General features: G+C 42.6%; 1 protein-coding gene across 12 annotated transcripts in view; it reads left to right on the forward strand.

Annotated features, from left to right (window-relative positions):
- MACROD2 (MACRO domain containing 2) overlaps positions 1-20,948 on the forward strand; it is an 847,154-nt gene that overhangs the window by 152,430 nt on the left and 673,776 nt on the right. For all 12 annotated transcript variants that reach the window (XM_021389946.1, XM_021389947.1, XM_021389948.1 and 9 more), the window contains exon 4: positions 20,057-20,086. In XM_021389946.1, coding sequence (XP_021245621.1) covers positions 20,057-20,086 — 30 coding nt within the window. The remainder of the gene's footprint in view (positions 1-20,056; positions 20,087-20,948) is intronic.

Here is a 20,948-nt window from a genome sequence, read left to right on the forward strand (position 1 = left end):
CATTCCCTCCCAAGGGATCTCTCAGATAAATTAATTTGAAGCTGAATTTTTCTTGACTACCCAGAGGTGCGTTGTAGGCATCTTTCGTGAAGGATAGCCCTGAAAGATAGAAACGAGTAGGGAAGTTGCCGTATTTATCACAGCAGTAAAAAAAGGGTTATTTTCTTAAGTGCAAATATTGCTCGGGTGCAGGCTGCTGTTGGCTTTTCCATCTACTAGCTGCTGCTTTACAAACTCATCTCCTTTCTAACTTACACCACTTTAATCTGGTTACTGGAAGCCACATGTGCTAGAACTGAAAGGCAGACTGTCCTCCTGCGGGAGGGAGCCGGGCATTAAGCTGCAGGAGGGCAGCTTGGGGAGGATGCAGGTGGAGCACAGTGTCGGGCAGCACAGGGCTATGGGGCAGAGCACATGGGTGGGCTGGGAACATGGAAGGCAAGGAGCCTTGCACAATGGAAAAGTGGGGGTTAGGGCAGGGGGAAGAAGCTGGGAGCGGAACTGAGGGCGAGAATTCAATGCATTTCCACTTTTACAGCTGGGCTTTGTGGCGTCTTCCTTGCTCACGTTCCACTGTTGGAGCGCTGTGTATGTGGCACTAAGGGCTCACTTGATTTCTAGGTGTGGGTTTCGCTTCAGACTCTTCACATGAGTGAAAACCTGGATTTTTCTGCTGTGTCGCCTGTTCTGTAGCAAAGCAGAAGCGCAGATGTGCTTGCAAACTGCAGGAAGAGGACTGTTCAATACTTGGAAAATTGGTATTGACTGTCCCTCACTGTCCTACATCGTGCAGATTTCCAGTTCTGAATATGCGTGATGTGAATGCTGTCAAGCTTACAGACTGAATGCTGTTTCTCGACTTAAAGAAAATTAACTACAAAAGCTGACTTTGAGCCCAGATTCCAGCTCGTAGTCGCTGGAAAGAGAGATTCCCCCATGAGATGGGCCATTCACTGGCTGTGTCTGGTGCCTGCTCTGCTGACTTTCTAGGACTGCTGGCTGCTGAGTAGCCAAGGAGATGTGCCCATTACGCTGTTTATGAACACCCCTCAAAATGCAGTAGTCCAAACACTGCCATTGACAAATTCCTGATCTGCATTCTGCTCCTGTGGCTTCGGTTGCGTTAGTTAAAGCAGACTGGTTTACCAAACATTTTGTGTCATCATGTGTATTTTCCCTTAAGTTCTTCAAACGTGAGCCGTGGAAAAGTAAAGGCATTAAAGGTTTGAATAGCAATAAAAATATCCCACCCCAATGTTCTAGGGACGATATATATAGCTGTTTATAAAAGAGGATAAAATGGAAGGAAGAAGAAAGGAATATCAACTGGGAAAAATCTTGTGTTCCTGGCAGCGTTTAAAGCTGCCATAAATTTCAGCATTTTTCTTTTTCAACAGAAGAAACGAATGTTTTTTCAATTTAATGAATGTAATAAGTAGGGCATGTTGTATAGAATTTGTCGTTACAGTCGTTTTTTTTCTTTTTAACTGCAGCTAGGTAAATGTTCGACGCGTTTGTAATTGAACGAAATAAAAGGTGATAATTTAGCTTTTAAAAATGCTCCTTTGGGAGATGGAGTTTTCGTACAGGTTCAGGTCCCTCAGAAGATGTCCTGTGCATCGACGTTATTTTGTGTCTTTTCTCATGGACTTTGATCCTTCTGGTAAGCTTTTTAAACGATGTATTAAAGTGGAGCATGTAGTCCCTTCTCACTCTGTTTTTCCTTTCCTAATGGAACTCTTTCAGATGCGAGTACAGTGCCATTCATAAATGTTCATCGCCCATCATTAAATACGCAAAGCTGAAAGAAGATCCTTAATGCATTCACCAATTGTCTTAATATCAGTGAAGCCTGCTTTATTTCTCGGGAAGTAATGCAAGATTCTGTTCCAGCCTGTTGGCTTTTTATCAACCCGCCTTCGAGCTGCTGGCCAGCAGAGACTGCTGCCTCCCATGGCTGTGCTGAGAGTTACCTGTTGAATATGATTTTGGTGATAACTGTAATGAAGCGCATACATGGAATAATGCTTCTGCACCATGGCAACAGTGTCAAAACGCTGCTGCTCTTCCTGTATGCATTTTCCTTTACTGGCCAGAAGACTGGACTGGGACTGGGGACTCTGAGGGACATATAAAAGTGAAGAACTGGTTTGTGTTGCCTTTTTTTTTTTTTTCCTTCACTTGATCTCCAGGCCCAGTGTAGGTCAGGCGTCTCGGGATAGAAAGCATGCATATATTAAAACTGACTAGAACTCCTCTGGGGCAACTAAGCACAGGCCCCAGATAGCCCAGCTGGGACAGAAAGGTATGTAGCACTGTTTTTCCCAATATTAGCTGTTGAGTCTTTCTCTCACAGCAGGTGAAATCGAGTCCATTGGGGTCACTGGGATCTTTTTCCCACAAAGGCTATGAAAGCACCTACTTTACATTTTGCAAAGCATCCGAGTTCCTGCGGTCTGAACCCAAGGAGAGCTTGAGGCATGCTCTCTCACATGGCCTGTGGTGTTGAATCTGATAAGACCCACCAAAACCATTGTTATGAGTGGAACCATGGAATATCCCGAGCTGGATGGGACCCACAAGGATCACTGAGCCCAACCTCTGGCCCCACACAGCACCCCCAAGCCCAATGTCTGAGTGCGGTGTCCCAGCGCTCCCTGAGGTCCGGCATCAGGGCTGTGCCCACTGCCCTGGGCAGCCTGTGCCATGCCCACCGCCCTGTGGGGCAGAGCCTTTCCCTCACCCCCACCTGCCCCTCCCCTGACACAGCTCCATGCCGTTCCCTCGGGCCGTGTGAGGTGCTGCCATGCAGCTTCCTGCCTGGGAAGGTCAAAGTGTCTGGGAGCTGGCACTTGCATTACTTTCTGCAGGAGCTGCAAGAGGCATTAATTTTGTCTGTCAAAACAGACTGAAGCAGTATTTAGGAGCTGAAGATTATTCATTTAAATTATGAAAAGGCAAAAGTTACAGTGATGGATGTTTCGGAGGATGCAAGAGGGGACTAAAGTTATATTTAAATACGAATCCACTGTGAAGCTGTCATAACATCCATTACAGTAAAAGTGAAATTGCTGAGCTCTAAGATTTGTTTTCTGAAACTATACTTATGACATATCCAGTCTTCTGCTGCTACTCTACTTCTCTGATTAGAGACTTTAATCGCCTTAAGCCTGGCTGCTCTGTGGGTGCTGACCCTCGGGGCGGTGGTGTGAGAGGGCTCTGCGCGGCGCTGAGCCTTGGTTCCGCTGTACTAACGGGTTTGGACCTCCAAATGAGCATCCTCAGGAATTAGTGATTTGAAAGAATAGGAAATTCATCTTAAGTGCGTCTGTTCTTCTCAAGAGTCCTTCGGGCACACCACTGGGGGAATTTATCTCGGTGAGAGGATGTTTTGCACGCCTAGCAGAATGCATTTCAAATCTCATCTTCAGTGAGATGACAATAGCAAAACAGATGTTAATATCCTCTCCCTTATACCGCTAGCGTGGACTGCTTCATTTGCCAGTTCAGCTTTCTTTTTTCTTTCTTTCCATTCAAAAGGGCTATTTGAGGTGCTTGAAATAAATACGGTTTTTGTTCTTCTGAAGATGAATTTGGAAACTGTAAAGGCGGAACACATCCTCTGATGGCATTAATAACAGCTGACTTCACCCTGCTGCAACAGTGAGCGTGAGCCTCGATGGAAGTGTTCTCTCTCCCTTTGGTGACAGGAGAGGTTCCAGGTGGTCGTGGTCGTGGTATGGGCCTGCTGAGACGATCCCCGATGAACACGCACAGCTGATTTTTCTGTTTCTTGTGGGACCTGCTGCTGCTTCTGTAGCTGCACTTCTTTCTAACAGCGTCTCATGCAATCCAGGAGATGTGCCCCGAAATTGCAGTGTGAATTAAAAGTATTGATAGAGAGATACTTTGATATATTTTCTGCAGGGGAAACAAAAGCAACGGAGGCAGAGTTTTGGAAATGGACCTTTTGTCACAACCTTTGTCTTTCTTTGCTTCTTATGGTTGGTAATTGTTTGCTGGGCCTGTCTTCGTACTCTGTTCTCTAGTTGTTGATCCTGCAAGGGAGAAACTAATGTTATCATGAATGGAACAGACAAAAAAGCCTTCAGCTAGCAAACAGCTACTACTAAGAGACCCGTGCTTCTGGAATATTTGAAGTTTGAAGTTCTTTTCCTGCTTTGCTCTGTGGAAGTTTGATTAGTACTTGAAAAGCAAGCACCTTCATGATTTGCAAGGTACTTGCTCTGCAGCTCTCCCCATCTTCTCAGAGAAGAAAACTCTTGGAAAAATCGAGAGGGATTGGATAAAGTGTCCTCTAAAGTGTTTATGGTAAGGCAATTAGGAATGGTTAAGAATACATGAGGACATCTTATCTACGGGCAGCCTAGAAATTCGAGAAGCCTTGATTGAGTTGTGTTGTCCTCAGATATACCTGATCCTATTAACACTACAGCCTTTTAAATGATCAGCGCCGGGTATTGTCGAACAATGGTTGTGAGTAAGTGGCTGTATTTACATAAGCCTTGAGGATTCTGCACGCTGGGACTTGCGGTCCCGATATCTGTGGTCACAGAATCCCTTCGGGAGAGCACGGTAAACTCAGACAGCCATGGTGTTTGCTCATCAAGATAACGCTGCTTTCTGCAGCCCTTTGCAAGCTAAGGGCGCTTCCAGGGACGACGTGGCTGCAGACATCTCGGCACAGGAGGAGGGCTTGTGCAAAGCACGCGTGCTGCTTTGCAACAGAGAGGTCCTCTTTTAAAAAAAACGATGTGTTTCTCTTCCAAAGTGCATGGTTTGCCTTGTGCTAAAGTTTCTGTAGCTTGCCCTTTCATGTTGCTGTGCAGGATGCTAAGTGCTGTGTTATTTCCTCCCATCAATTTTCTGTATTAAAATAAGTGAAAACGGTCAGCTGAAAAGTTGGCTTGGATTTCAGAGGTTTTCTTTTTGGTGAAGAATTACAATTTTTGTTTGCTTTAAGCTAGAATTTCTCTTCTCCACAGTGCTCTTTGTAAAGTATAAGGCTGGCTGACAAGTGAACTCAGCAGAAATAAAATGATTTGCTTCTGATATTTAAAGATTTTTACGTGCTGGTAGCTCACTTACTTGCTTTATATCAGCGGGTTTTCCAGTTTATTCATTGACCAGGAAATCTTGGAGTTAGTTGCCAAAATACTCCTGTCCCTTTCCTGTAGAGATCAGATGGTTTGGGAGTGTTAGTAAAATGTAAATTAGCAGTTTAAATGAGATTCCTGGAATTAGTCATTCTGGCAGAGGAGATTTCAAGTGGGCATAACCGAGGTACTTCAAATTATGAAGTAGACAATGAAGCCCTTATGGCCAAAGAGGGAGAGTGATGAAAAGAAAGCAAGATGTAATGAAAGATTGGAATTTTGGGGGGTGTTTGAAAAGAAACAAAAGGATGAGATTACATGAGCTTTTTCTGCTCAGTGTTGAAGTCTCCTTGTGGCAGGAGATAAGAGAAGCACACCGTGACATAATGACTTTTGGAAAAGCAAATTTTACAGCACTAAGAAGTACTTCTTGCTGTGGAAATCGAGTGGAGGAAAAAAAAGTACATAGTGACCCTCTGTATGTGTGTTTGTGTGTCTGACTTCTTTAAGAGATCTGTCCTCCCATGATATTTTATCATACAGAGCAGAGCATTTCAGTGCGCATCTTACGCTTTCTCTTTCACCCCGTTTCTGTTTTAGGGATTTTTGCTCCTTTTTCTCTCAATCCAAGGCTTCTTTTTAACAATCCGTTGTCCCACTGCTGTTACTCCTCAATTTGGGTTCCACCAGCGTGTGCTTCTACACTTGAGATGTTTATCTGCAAGCTTTCCCTTGGCTTCATCTCTTTTCTTTGCATGGACTACTAGAATAATTTGGGTTCAGTGACATGGCAGGAAAAGCTTGTGGCTCCTAGCTTAGTTTTTTTTTCTTCACACGCACAGCGGCTGTGCTACTTTTGAGTTTTTAACTGCTTTCTTTTGGTGGGAAAGACAGAATTAAGTTGTCCTGGGCTGAGCATGTTTTGCTTTTCCGTTGCTTTGTGGAGCAAACATTTGACTGGAAGACTGAGCAGGAGATAGAGCTGGAGAGCCGAGCAGGTCCTGTGTAATCAAGGCTTTGCAATGCTGAAGTAATAAACTCTCCCCAGTTTCACACCTTGGAAGTGAGCTGCTCTGAGTTTTATTCTTGACTTGCGGCTTGCTGCTTCCACCCCTTCGTGCTGATAGCTGCTATCTAAAGAATATTAGAATTTGTCTTTTGTTTTCAGTCATTTCCCCTCCCTCACACAGTATCAAACTGTTGTCACCCAGTACTGTACTAGCACGTGTAGCTTTTCTCCTTTGTTCTGGTTGTGAGAAGTAAGGGTTTTTTCTTTGTTGTAATTTTCAGTAATTAAACTGATTAGAATTAAACTGGTGGGGAAACTGCATTTGATTACACAGGCAATACAGAGGAGGTAAAACTCATCTAACTAGGTTCCTTTCCAGCCTTTAGGCTTTTAATAGCGAAGTTAATTTCCTAGAGGAGTATGGGCTGATTGAAGGAAAAACTATAATCATTAATTGCGGTAGATTTAATTTGTTTGAAGTATAAAGGAATGGCTGCCTGAGACTTCAGGGGAGGTAAGGAGCCATGCTCCTGCGAAGTTGCGTGTTCCAGCCAGAGCAATATGTTCGCTGCTGCCCAGAACAAATTCTGCTAAAATTTTGGGGCTATTTCTGGCTTTTATCCATTTTGGTAGGAGCGGTGTTCTTACATCTCAGGATTGTTGCGCGGGGTTCTTATAGATAAATTAACAGGGCCTCTTTTCCCTCAAGTCACGAGTATGAATTTACCCTTTGTGCTTAGCAGCGTATTTGGTATTCCAGTCAATCTACCTGATGCTTCAGGGACACAAGCTTTTCTCCAGCTACCCTCTGAACCGTTTCCTCGCTAATGTGCTTATAGAATATGAAATTGCTCTAGTTGCTTTCCAAGAGAAAACAGAATTTTGCATATTCAATAAAGGCTTTTTTTAATTGTCATTTCATTTCTTTCTCACTGATGATCAGAGCGTGAGACTGGTGTTCTGGGGCCTGTCTCTATTAATTGCTACTAGAGAAGTCATTTTATAGAGAGCTTGAAAAGATCATTCATCTTTTTCTTTTCTGAACAGCTATAAAAACATGCTTTACCTGCCTAACAGATGCATTTATGTACAGCAAGAGATGCCATATCCTTTGACATTACTGGTTACTGTATTTGAGTAAGCAGTGTTTCAGCTGTGCCTAATTCTGTCTTTGTTTTCTCAGTACCTTTTTAAAAGTACTCAGCTGACTCATAAATCGTGTTAGTAGTATTAGGGTGACGGAAAGAAGCATTTGCTGTGCACAAATTAGACTGTAGCATCCCTGCTGGTGTGTCTTCATTGTGGAATGGATCAAATACCCAGGCTGGACGTGGCTCTGGGCAGCCTGGTCTAGTGCTTGGCGACTCTGCACTCTGCAGGGGGGTTGAAACTCGATGATCATTGAGGTCCTTTTCAACCCAGGCCATTCTATGATTCTATGATTCTATGAATATGGAATACATACTAGTTCTGGATGCAAAAGGTGCATACAGATGCTTGGAGCATCTTCAGATTTTGGATGTTACTGGTATGAGGTAGAGAAAGAACAATGAGTCATTAAAATGGCAACTTAGTGAGAACTGTTCTCTTAGGAGGTTGTGGCGAGTTGGACTGTATGTGTTCCAGCACTTGACAGAAAAAGGACTTCACTTGGACCAGCCACTTTCATCCTAGTTTACAAGTTTACATGTTTTTTTTCTCTCTTTTAGCTTTGGAGGAGGATGGGTAAAAACCCAAACACGGAAATGTTTATTTGATCAACACTCAAGAAATATTCATCAGTGGGGAAAAAAAAATGCAATAAATTTCGGAATGATTAATGAGCTCTCCTAAATTTAGTTTCAGTTTAATTGTCTGTGGAAATTGTAGGGTTCTTCTTTGGCTGCTTTTTCCCCGTCTTAACCTCTAATTAGCGAGCTGCAGTCCTTTTTCTTGACGCTTTCAGCGAGCATGGTTCCAGCAGTGAGGTGGCATGGCGTACAGCAATGGAGCTGTGGTCCAGAGAAAGGATCAAACTGGTTCCCGTTATTTTATTTACACGGGGGTGTTGCTGTTGAGTCGGCAGGCAAACTGCTGCTAGAAGGAGTGAAGGAAACGCTAGCAAAATCAGCAAGTGCAAGCTGCTCTTGAGGTCTTGGGGCATGGTTAGAGCTGAAAGGATTTGTGGTGGAAGCGCTTGTGGCGGTGGTGAATTAACCACAAGCGTCTTTGCCACGAGGGGGTGAGATCGCACGGCTGGTCTTGGGCTCACATAGCACACACATCCTGCACTGCCACCTGGCAGTGCCACTTCTTTCCATGGCCACTTAGGGAAATCAGCCTCCTGCCTACGGTCTGCAGGTTTGCATCTGAAAGACACATCTGCTCCAGAGAGCTCGAGTATTGTTCTAACTGGAAATAGACCTGCAAGGCAAGGCACTGTGAGTCCAGGTAGATAAGAGCTACGTGTCTATATCAAAATGTGAACAGTGGAACTGGCAGGAAGGAGGGATGGGAAGGGTTAGGACTGGTGGTCTGGTATGTATGTGATGGAGTTACTGATCTGATGCTGCTGCTTGGTGATTTCTCTTCCTGCATGGCGCTGCCTGCGTGTGATGGTGCAGTCCATCTACCATCCTCGTGTGCCACAGAGAAAAAAATGATTCTCGTCCATTCTAACCTCAGCAAAGTTTTCATCGAAGCCGTAATACTGCTTCTGGTTGAATGCAGTCTTACAACGGCAGTGCTCATTTACTGCAGATTTTTTGGATAACAGCTTTAATCTCCTTCATCGTTAAGAAGTGCCCTAGTGGGAGCTTTAAGGAGCTGTCTTGGGAGTGTAACAAAACTGCCTGGCTCCTTGCTTCACATCTCACACGGCCAGCGGGACAGGGACAGAGCTGGTGCCCTGGCAAAGCAGGAGCAGGGCGGTATTTGCTGGGAAGTAACAGCGATATGGCTCCAGCCTGCCAACGGCTGAGATAAATCGGAAATGGTGAGTATCTGCAGCTAGGAGAGATTAGAGAGCCCCAGCAACCTGACAGGAGAAAAGAATAGTCCCACAGAATCTGAAATGCTGTCATTTCCAGTGATTTCATCTGGGCTCTTGGCTCTGTCATGCCCGTGAAAATATCTACAGGCCTTCACATCATTTTGATTATTTGTGATCTGCCTTTTCTGTAAAGTCCCTGAATAGAGTTTTTCATGGAATGTGAAAATGGTAACAGAAAAAATAATAATTACGGGTTCTTTCCCCTGTGTTTGTCAAACTTCAGACAATGTTTTTCCATTTGGAGGCATGTCATGAATTGCACGCTCCTGGAGCAGTAGAATGGAGAGGATAACCAATCTCTGTCTGACTCAGCTGACTTACTTTTATCGTAACGGGCATTTTCTGAAATCTCTCATAAGGTGATGGCTACACTTTATTCTTCACCTTCTTTATGGTCTTCTCAAGATTTTTTCAGTTTATAGACTGTAACTTTTGGAAACATTCACTTAAATTGTGCATTTGACACCTGTATCCAGGAAGATTTGGGAGAATATTCTTCCGGACGGTGGAAGATGTATATTCTTCGTCTTACTGCAATGTATTCTTCCTGATGTGACAGAAATATCCAGATTATTGAGTTCCGCTTTGCTCCATGAAGGAACATGTGACTGCTGTGCACTAGTTAGCCCTGCAGCAACCATTTAGGCCGGCGCTGGAAAACAGAGCGTATGGGAAAACGCATAGCCAGATTCTCTGTTTCTTCTGGAGCGTGGCTCACGCTGACCACAGTGGGAGCTGCTTCTAATTTCAGCTCCATAAAGAGATGATCGTTAGAGAGGTTACGTAACACGTTCGTATGCAGAGCATGTTACATCGGCTCCGCTGGATGTGCCTTAACGTAGTCCTTACTTTGGTGCTTGGCTCGCAGGCTCCTCAGTCCTACTCGTCTGTTCTAGTTGCTTACAGGAGCTTATAATTCATTGTCAAAATCTTCCTTCCAGGCTGCTCTTGCAAAAGCAGTGCAGTAACACCTTGCCTTCCTCTAACTCTGCGGCAAAATTTACAAGCAAAGTCTTGTCTGCACAGCTGGGAAAAAATGCGAGGGCTCCTTTGGTAGGGCATGACGTGTGCTTTTGTTGTCGTTTTGTGCTTTCCTTTCTTGCTTTTTATTTTGTTTTGTTTAAAAGCAGTGTTGTTCACGAGCGTTAATATCCCAAGCTAAACCGGTGGTGCTAATTTTGCCCTGAAATGCACCCTCTGAGGCCATCCCTGCAGCCGCAGCCAGGCTGCCCTTGCCCAGCCCGCCTGCGTGCAGAGCACAAGAGCTGCCAGCACCTGGTGCTGCTGCCAACCCCAAGGACGCACACACTGCTGTGCTGCCAGGGCAGGGCCCCAGCTAGCTCCTGCTCAGCGGCTGGGTTTTATCACGAGTTCAGGTTTTTGATCGTTTCGAAACCAGGATGTTGAATATTAATGTTTCAAGAATGAAGTATGTTAGCTTTTATCACCTTTTCATTTCTCGTTCATTACCATAGTGTAATTGTTGCTTTATTAAAACTTTTTGCAATCAGTAAGTACAGGCGTTTTCCTTTCTGAAGTCAAATACTACGCAACTATTTCCTAGTGAGGGAAATTGAAGTGAAATCTTGTGGTTAGGTACTCCCAAAGTACCCTAGGTAGCACATAAGCGATGCTTTAAAAAAAAGAGAAGGAGAGAAAGGAAGAAAGAAAGGAAAAAAGAAAGAAAGGAAGAGTGAAAGAAAGAACAAAAGGAAAAAAAGAAAGGATGGAAGAAAGGAAAGAGAGAAAAATGGAAGGAAAGAGAAGAAATAGCTTACTGGGTGCTGTTGTCGTGTGGAGGTAGGCTTTGGGAGGTTCAGGGCAGGTTGTAATTTTAAGAAGACAAAAGCAAAGAAAGCACAAAGAACTTCACTTGCGTTTTTTCTGTATTCCAGATAACATGTTCAAGTACCTTTGGGGTACTGAAAAGATGCATGAATTATATAAATTTCACTAATTATTTTGAAATAATTACTACCCGAGCTGCTTTTGTAATTGTGCAGGTAAAACCTAGGACTACCTCTTATTCTCTTTTGCGTAGGCTTTTAAATATTGATGACGGCGCTACATAAATGGATTAATTATATACTGTAGCACTTTGATTCCCTTTAATGCTGCATTTACAAACCACACAAATGGCCCAAATTATGAGATGAAGAATTGGCTGTAGTAGGCTTGAATATTTTTCCCTCATTATTCTGCCCTGAAAAAAGTTCCTTTTCCTTTACATTTCAGCACAGCTATTTTTTAAAATACCTTGATCTGACAGCGACTAAAAGCAGTTAAGCAAACCACAATTTGACACACAAAATGGATGAAATCTTAATTCGTAGCTTTCCTTTTATCCACAGGGTAGTGCGTGTGACGATTTATCAACCTGTGTTTTAGAATGAAATTCTTGCTGCCTTGTGCCTTTCTCAGCTTTGCCATAAAGAGCCAGAGGACTGTGAAGAACACGCGTGCCTTCGGCAGAGGGGATCACGCAAAGCCCGGCGGTGGCCGGTCCTGTGCTTGCCAGCCACTTGTAGCCTTTTCCAGTTCCTTCCTATTCAAATTGCAGCTTCTGATTCAACGAGTCTGTCTCCATTTCCCTCCCAGAGATGAGATCAGCCTCACAAAACAGGTTCTTCTAACTGTCCTTCACCGGGCGCTGGTGGGAAACCTTCTTCTTTTGTATCGCTTTCATTTGACTTAGAAGAGACGTTTCTGCCTAGCTGAAAATAATAGCAGCTGATTGGTGTGAAGGGCACAGATTGCACAGGTGTGAAGGCATGAAGAGATGAAGTGCTGTTCTGGCAGGATTTCTCCTGAAATTTTTTGTGCTGAGTTGCGTTTGGGACTGGAGGTGTCCTGATGACAGCCCTTCAAAGCAAGTTCATCGGTTCTTTGTTTTTCCTTTCAGTTACACTTCCTTTTTTTGGTTGACTTTCCCACCGAGAAACAATTATGGTGCCTAGAATCCTCAGGCTTCTGTAAAATTTAGGCTGCTTTTTTCTGTTGGAAGCTAAGCTTCAGTCTGTGTGGAAGTTTGGATGGCAGTGTTGAGGATGTGCTCTTGGCCAAGCGCTGTCTCTTACATTATTCTCAGTATACGTTGAACAATTTCAATTTCTCTTAATCTTCTCTCACTCTGCATTCAAGCAATTAGTGTATTTGTCTGTAAGGTGAAAAAACCCATCATATTTTGTTTCTTCTGCATCAAAGTGTACCTCCAGCGTACTCAAAATGTTGAATGCCAGAGTGATAGCTGTGTGCTTGTTTCTGCACTTCTCTCACATCACACTGCTGCTCCAAATGCCTACTGCCTTGCCCGTGTTCAATGCCGACATTAGTTTTTCTGGGTGTATTTATATATATGTGTGTGTGCTCTTCACTCTTGGTATCACATTTCAGAGATGCTTTGCATACGACTGATTAAGGTTAATGGGTGCAATGCATAATCTTTAAAAATAGCTTTCTTGCATAATTGCACACTATGTATTGAGTTTGTAATGTATTAGAAGAGGAAAAATACTGAAAAGTTATGACAGTTATTGTTTCCATATTGAATTCAGAATGTTGTGAAGGCAATTTCCTTGACAGACTCAACTCCGGAGCACTTAATAATATATGATTTTTTTTTGCTTAATCTACCTATGAAATACCCTTTAGAGGCTTGAAATAGAAATAATGACTACTTTATTTTTGAAGATGGTAAAATTTAGCTGAAACAATTTGTTCTCCATAGAGAGCTTGTGAGAGGGGAAAGTAGGATAACACAGACTGCATGATTGCAGTCACAAAAACATTCTATTAGGTCCAAACACAAAACTTATACTTTTGAATTGAGTAAAGCCTCCCATTAGATTTCATTAATCTCTAAATTTGGACAAATTTGCAGAATGTGTGTTCAATATCTGGGGGAAAAAAGTAATACATGGAAATTTCAGTCCCTTTCTATTGTCTCTCATGCTCCTGCCTAGGAGTTCTTTAGACTTAGTAGGTCTTGCTTTGGGAATTCCTGTCTTCTTAGAAAGAGAGCTTAAAGTTGGTACTTTTTGCCAATGATAAACCTACATGGGAAGACCTTCACTTTTTTTTACAGAGGTTTTTGAGTGAGCATAAGAGAATTCTTACTACATGGAAGCTTGAGCCCTTGCCTATGTTTAGAGAATATGACCTGCTCTGGATGACTGGTTTGAAAACAAACCACCCCCAAAACTAATAGGCTGAACACAGAAGTAGCTTAGCTTCCAGGAGCGGTGTGGGGCTGAGTCTCTGGCTGGCACAGGGCTCGCTCTGCTCGTGCTGGGGTGTAGGGGCCGAGGGGTACAGAGCAGCCAGCTCTCCATCCCCGCCGTCCTGCTGGGGCTGTCTCCATGGCATCCTGCTTGCTCGTCAGCTGTGGGATTCAGCCCAGCTTGGCGGTTTAGTTCTAGTCCAGAAAGGTGAAAGCCCTTTCCAGGAGCAGAGGGAAGCGACGCATTTGTAGAAATTTTCTGCATGGTAGCAAGCAGTTAAGTGAATTACTGCTCCCTGTTATCCCAGATCTGTTTGTGGTGTACGGCTGTGTATGCTGTACACCCTCCATGTTGAGTATCTGAAGGCCGTGTTTGCAAAATGCATGTAGGTGTCTGGAGACGCTAATAGTGGCATTTTCTGATGTGCCTGCATGTTTGAAGTCAGTCGTATTTCACGGGCTGCTTGGCTTTTCTAATTTCCAGTAGTCTCTGCTTTGCATCATTAGGCACGTATATAAGTTTCCAAATTTGTCCGAGTCTGTTATTATAATGTTATTTTACCTCTCCTGATTGCAGTGGCATTGCACGCAAGAAAGTATTCTGAGTAAAGTGAATTACAACGGCGATCATACCGTATTATATAGTACGTTGCTTCATTTTATTTACTATCCATCCTTCAAAATTACTCTGTGAACTTTAAGCCTGAAGCTTTTTACTGTGAGGTACCGAAACACATCTTGTGCAAAAATGGCTGAACGTACAGGGCGCAGTTGTTAGCTCACTTTTCTTTGTTCTCTCTGCTTTCTGGAGAAAAGATCAAACAAAATGCAGTGGCAGGTAAGGATGTCTCAGAAAACATGTCGAAGAAATGTAGCTTCCTGTTCCATAAATTACTTGTACTCTGCTCACCAGCTGCCTGTTATGATGTTTTATTGATGAATAAAAATGGTGTCTGAGGCAATAGAGTGCCTCGCATCTTACAACACTGCCAGTTATAAAGATGTCTTCTTGAATAAATTTCCCAATTAGAAAGTATTGACAAAAATATTTAATCTTTTTTACATCAAAGTAAGCTCAAACATCTGCTGCCAAAGTCAGACAATATCAAGTAATCTTTTAAAAGTATATTTTTATTATACTGACAGATGCATGGCTGCATGACATAGATGTCAATTTAAGTTACTAGAGCCATTAATACTTGACAAAGACACGCTCCCAAAAGAATTTACGTTTTTAAAACATTGTCAGATGAGTATATGCCAACAAAAAGTAACCAGAGTTAGTCAGCTGTGTTGTTAACAAAGCTAAAAGCATGTTATCTCCGGAGACATCACAAAAATTGGTATTCCCATCATTTCTGTTTTTTAACTTCAACAGAATTGACAGCGGGAAAAAAAAAGCATTTTTGTGACTGCAAATGCCGGTTTAAGCAACCTGTACTTTTTCACTTTCCGTATCTTTTGGCTTGCGGCACAGAAAGATTTTCAGTTTCATTTGAGGCGAACTTCTTCAGCATTCATTTGCTTTCCACCAAATTTCAGATAATCCTTCTTCTTGGCGAGGGCACTGTTGTAAAGGGAACGTTGAGGAAAATGTGAAGACTTGTGCCAGAGTTTCTGGTCTGCTTATTCGATTGAAAAAGTGTTGGAAAGCTGTATGGCTTAACTCATTAAGAAAGACGAGGTTTAAAACATTCGTGTCCAGTTCTTATTTGTAAATTATGCTGGATTATTCATCATTTAGATTGGTACATTTTAGTAACCGGATCTTTCAATAGGAATGTTACATAGTGAGAAACTAAGCTTGCTTAAAATACTTTTCTCCTTTTTTTTTTTCCTTTTTTTTTTCTTTTTCTCCCTTGCTGCAGAAGTGCTTTGGAAAAAACATTGGTTTTTGGAGCAAGAGTGGAGCGTTCTGCGTAGAACTGACCAGTGCTCGTGGAGTTCATTTAGTTTCCCTATCCCGGTGCTGTTCTTGTATATTTAAAAGAATAAAAGCCAAAACCACTGAGGTGCTGAGTCATTAGAAATACTGAAGTTCTGGTTGAATCTGGGGTCATAAGCACCTCATTAAGGGCTAAATTGCTATACGGAATGAATAGAGACAGTGTTTCCTCTTATGTGGATTTTTTCAAGTAGATTTTTTCTTTGAGAGGAGCCTGAACGTTTTAGAAACACTCCTTGCTGCTAATGCTTCTAGTCTATCTAATAATAAGAAATCTAGACCTTAGGGCTGGAGGCCACATTACTACTCCTGGACATGCTTTTGTTTGCCATGCAGAGGCAGACTGAGGGTGAGATCAGTCTCTGTAAATGTAGAGTCCAAGACTCTTTTTAAAGTTAAGGGGAGATGCTCAACATCTCATCCTGAAGCTGCTCTTCAATATGCTCCCTGGAAATTGCTCCCCAAATGTCGCTGTTTTAATTAAATTGAACTCTGTTTTAGCTGATGCTGCCTCTCGCAGGGCAGTGCTAAGGGGGATGTTTTGGATGGGGCTTTGTCAGGATGTGTTACACTGCAGTCTGACAGGGAACTGTGTACTCCGCTGGCTGCCTGACCACTCCATGTCACTTGTCTTAGTATTACTGAGTACATATTAAAATCACATTTTCAGTTATGTATTGTGTCTGGATTTTCCGAGTTGATGCCCAGCAATCTATTGTAGTTTGTAATGAGGTGGTTTTAGCTCGGTTGGTCAGGTCAGCTTGAATGCATAATGTGAGGAATGAAAGGAGGTGCAGGAAGTCTCTACCATGCATTTCTTTGTAGTACCTCTTACTTTCTTTTATCATTCTTAGTCTCAGTAACGGTGACAATTCACCTCCCCGCCACTCTGCTAAATCTCATATAATTTGAGAATCTTATTCACCTCTGGAATAGAGAAGTAGGGACAAAAGATTAGTCACGATGGATTTACTAGATGCCCACGAATACTGTCCTATAAGGTACTTAAGGCTGGGCACGCCATGGCTTTGGTGGGAGAGTTGTGCGTGCACAGTGCAAGGCTGCAGCGTGGGAGGCAGTTTGGACTGCATCTGCTTTGGAAGCTGAAAGCTTCTGGAGTCCCACTGCTGGTTGCTCATACCTACCTCTGCAACAGGAGCGCCTTTCAAGGCGTTATGCAGGACTTATCATTTGGGAGCACTGCAGGATGAAATGCAGCTGTGGATTAGCAGAAGGGAAGGAGAAATCATACTGCTCCAATGTACGTGATGTGGTTACAGCTCTGGGGCTGTGCTGTCTGAATCCAGGTGAAAATCCCTAGTTCTGGCCAGTGGGCAAGGTGTTCTTACAGTGTTAAGCAAGTAGGCATGTCTTTAATGGTAACACTTTCCCAAGTGTTCCCAAGTTGGTTGGATACTGGGAAAAACTTCTCCCGAAGAGCAGTGAGGCACTGGCACTGGCACAGGCTGCCCAGGGAGGTGGCTGAGTTGCCGTCCCTGGTGGCGTTCAAGAACCATGGAAATGTGGTACTTAAGGACGTGGTTTAGTGGGCAGTATTGATGGCACGTGGACGGTTGAACTAGATGATCTTAGAGGTCTTTTTGAACCTTAATGATTCTATGATGCTATGAAAAATGGAGTGGAATGTTGTATTGAAGCTGCAACAGATGCATTGGAGCCAAAAATCTGTTAGAAATGTTTTTGCTGTTTCTATAGAGAAGAGTGTGATGCTGACTTATATGTTATTAGCAAGTTTTAGAATGTATTGGAAAGGTAAACATTGTCAGAAAAAAATGCATGAGAAAAACATAATTCTCAGAGAAGCCAGCAGATAAGAGTTTGCAGTGAGGAGCTTGGCTGGGTTTCAGAAGAATCCTTTTTACCAGTGGTAACGTTCGTAACACTGAGGTGCAGCAGATCTTAGCTATGTCTCTCAAGTCTCTCAGAGATATTGACTGAAATCCTAGAATTTGACTTATTCAGGAACTAGAATGGTGACTGAACGTGCATTCTGCACTGCCAAAAAGAATGATGTTGAATAGCATGGCAGAAGATAACATTCTGTTGCTCTTATTTTATTCGGTTATGAAGTATACTGATTTTTATCTCAGATATACTCGCTTTACTGCAGGGAAGGTGATGTTACCTGTTACAGGAGTACTTTGGAAGCTGCTGTAAAAATATGTGGCTGTTTGCAGTTTGTGTCTGTCCTTAATACTGAATTTCAGCGAGGACAAGAGCAGATAAATATAGAGAGATTAAAGTTCAATATCATTCTGCAATATTTGTGGATGGCACCAAGCTGAGTGGTGCAGTTGATGTGATAGAAGGGAGGGCTGCCATCCAGAGTGACCTGGACAGGCTTGAGAAGTGGGCCCAGGTGAACCTCGTGAAGTTCAACAAGGCCACATGCAAGGTGCTGCACATGAGTTGGGGCAATCCCAGATCGGTACTGACTGGGGGATGAGTGGACTGAGAGCAGCCCAGTGGAGAAAGCGCTGGGGGTATGAATTTGTGAAAAATTGGATGTGGGCCTACAGTGCAAGCTTGAAGCCCGTAAAGACAGTTGTGTGCTGTACCAAAAGAAACACGGTGGAGGAGGGTGATTGTCCACCTCTGCTCCATCTTTGTGAGACATTTCCTGCATTCAGCTCTGGGGCTTCCAATGCAAGAAAGATGGGGACCTGTCAGAGTGGGTCCAGAGAAGGGCCTTGAAAATGCTCACAGGGATGGAGCGTCTCTGCTATGAGCAGAGTCTGAGAGAGCTGGGGTTGTTTAGCCTGGAGAAGAGAAGGCTCCAGGAAGTCCTTACTGCAGCCTTTTAATTCTTAAAGTAAGGCATGTAAAAAGTCGTCTTCCCATTTTTTGTACAAGGACATATAGTAATAGGACAAGGAGTAACAGTTCTAAACTGAAAGAAGGTAGATTTAGATTAGATATTAGGAAAAAATTCATCGCTATGAGGATGCTGAGGAACTGAACCAGGCTGGCCAGAGAAGTTGTTGATGGTCCTGTCCCTGGAAGTATTCACGACCAGGTCAGATGGGGCACTGGGCAGCCTTGTCTAGTGGAAGGTGTCCCTGCCAACAGCGCATTAATGATCTGGACCTATTACAACAGTTTGTGTTTGACAAAAAGGAGGATCCTATCTCTCCAAACTCTGTTTCCACCATCATCTCTTTCTTAGTCGCACCCTTCTGCCTCTTGTGTATCTTTCTGTGAGCCAGTTCACCTCAATAATGGCTTGAAAAACAGTATCGAAAAGAATAGTGGCTTGTTTTCACCTCATTTACTGAGTTGAATCTTAAGGAAGAATTCCAACAGCCAGAAGGAAAGATATCGCTTTCCAGGGATGAAAAATAAAAGGAGAAGGAAGGGAGAGATCTTCCCATGTTGTCAGCACAAACTGAGGTGTGAGGGAAAGCTGGTTGCAAATAGTAGAACTGAATGTTAAGTCATAGAATCATAGAATCAGCTAGGTTGGAAAAGACCTACAAGATCATCCAGTCCAACCATCCACCTACCACCAATAACCCCACTAAACCATGTCTCTCAACACTATAAATGTTTCTTGAACACCTCCAGGGACGGTGACTCCACCACCTCCCTGGGCAGCCCATTCCAGCGCCTGACCACTCTTTCAGGAAAGCAGAATTTCCTAATGTCCAGTCTAAATTTCCCCTGGCGCAACTTGAGGCCGTAAGTCAAAGATATATGTAGAGTTTTGGAAAAATACATGAGGAAAACCAAGTTTACTGTCAATTTTCTGTGAAAGCCTCAAGAAAGCCATGGAAAAAAAATAATGTTGGGAAATTTGCTGTTTAAAGCCTTCTAGTTAAGGAGCTGAAGGAAGTAATAGAAACAATAACTTGTTACAGCAGAAAGCTTGGATACTGGAAAATATTCTATGTATCTTGTCCTGCAGCAGGACAAGGACAGGCAATAAGAAATACCTGTGTCCTTCCCATATATTGTTGCTTTTATGCTGTTTTTCAATATTACGATACGGCAGGGATTAGTTTCCCATACATCTGAAGGGTGAATGCTTTATCTTTCCTTCTGTTTCTGCCTATGTAGTGAAAAGAAAGTGTTTAGTGTGGTTCCAGTTTTGCTGGCTTTATTTGGAGAAACACTGTGCTCTGAAAAACACTTCCCATAAGTGACTTATCCATTCCTGGGGTAGGTAGGTGGATGGTTATAGTACAGAAACAAGCATACTGAGAGAAATCCCAGCTTAGTTGCCTACCATAGTAGAGCACACTTTGATTTCACTGGAGCCAAGGCTTCTCACAGCTGTCCACAAAGTCCCATGTCTTAGAGAATGCGGAGAGCTAATGACAAGTTGCATCAAAGTCTCTCTAAAGAGAGACCAAAGTTCCTCTAAAATGAAAGACTGTTATACTTCATTTGGTAATCAAAAATAAATGTGGTGTACAGAATTATAAATTCAAGATTGTAATTTCATAAGCTATTCAGCACATTAAACTTTAATAATTTTGGTCTGTTTTATTTATTAGCTTACATGCTCAAAGATATTGCAAAATTGTGTAAAAGTAAAGATTATGATTACAAATTACATAGATTGTGTTTGCAGTAAATGAGTTTGGGTAAGTGGAGACTAGTGAAATTATTGAAATAAAAGCAATGGCAAATGTTTTGTGAAACATCTTCTGCTTTGGTTTTATCTATATTAGGAAGCTCTAGCCTAACAATTCTCCTTTTGTTCTTCTTGCAGCTAATTCCAGCCTTCTTGGAGGTGGAGGAGGTAAGTCTTCCTACCCCTACAATTCTGTGATTCTGTAATACTGTATTTATTCCGATTGTGAAATATATGCTGAGGAAATGCAGTGTTCTGTTGCTTATAAAACAGTATGTCTTATGCGGGAAAGTAAAATTATTAGATGGGAAACCCCAATAAAGTCAATAATATTTGATACCATCAGGAACCAGGGTTTGTGACTCTTGCTGAATTCATTTCCTTCTCTGGATTTGAGGAGGGATGACCTGTGTACGGGGTTGACCAAAATATTAAGGAACCAAACTATGTTATTCTATATTGTGGTTAAGTAATCAGATTTTTTTAAGTTACTTCAAGGGAATTTTGAATGCATCTTAATTGTTTGGAAAAAGTTACAAAAAAAACCCAAGGTAAAATGTCACGTAAGTCAGGTAACGTGGCTTCATCTTTGCGCTTCTTTTTCACTTGTTTCCTCACCCATTCTGCTTGTAAGAATTACAAAATGGATTTCAGTACAAATCTTTTGTGCATGATGCTAACAACATATCTACTACTAAGACAGAGAGGCTCAAGTGCATATAGTGAGCATTGTTTCCAAATATGTTTCATTTTTGAACATCAGCGCTATTTTGCTTTTTGCAGTACTGCAGGAGCTAACATGAGTGTTACAATTCAGGAAAAAAACATGCAGTGCTTGATGTCAGTTTTCTGTTACTTACCGTGCCTCCCAGAGGGAACTAAAAGAGCTCAGTTCTGGAAATTTCACAATGTAGGAGCAGTACAGGCAGCTACTAATCTTTCTTCCTGGCTGGAGTTAAAAGGACTTGATGATCAGAGCTTACATATGCAAGGGTAAAGGAAAGGGCTCTGCAAAAAAAAAAGACAGAAG

Source organism: Numida meleagris, chromosome 3, assembly GCF_002078875.1.
Source record: "Numida meleagris isolate 19003 breed g44 Domestic line chromosome 3, NumMel1.0, whole genome shotgun sequence".
Classification (NCBI taxonomy): domain Eukaryota; kingdom Metazoa; phylum Chordata; class Aves; order Galliformes; family Numididae; genus Numida; species Numida meleagris.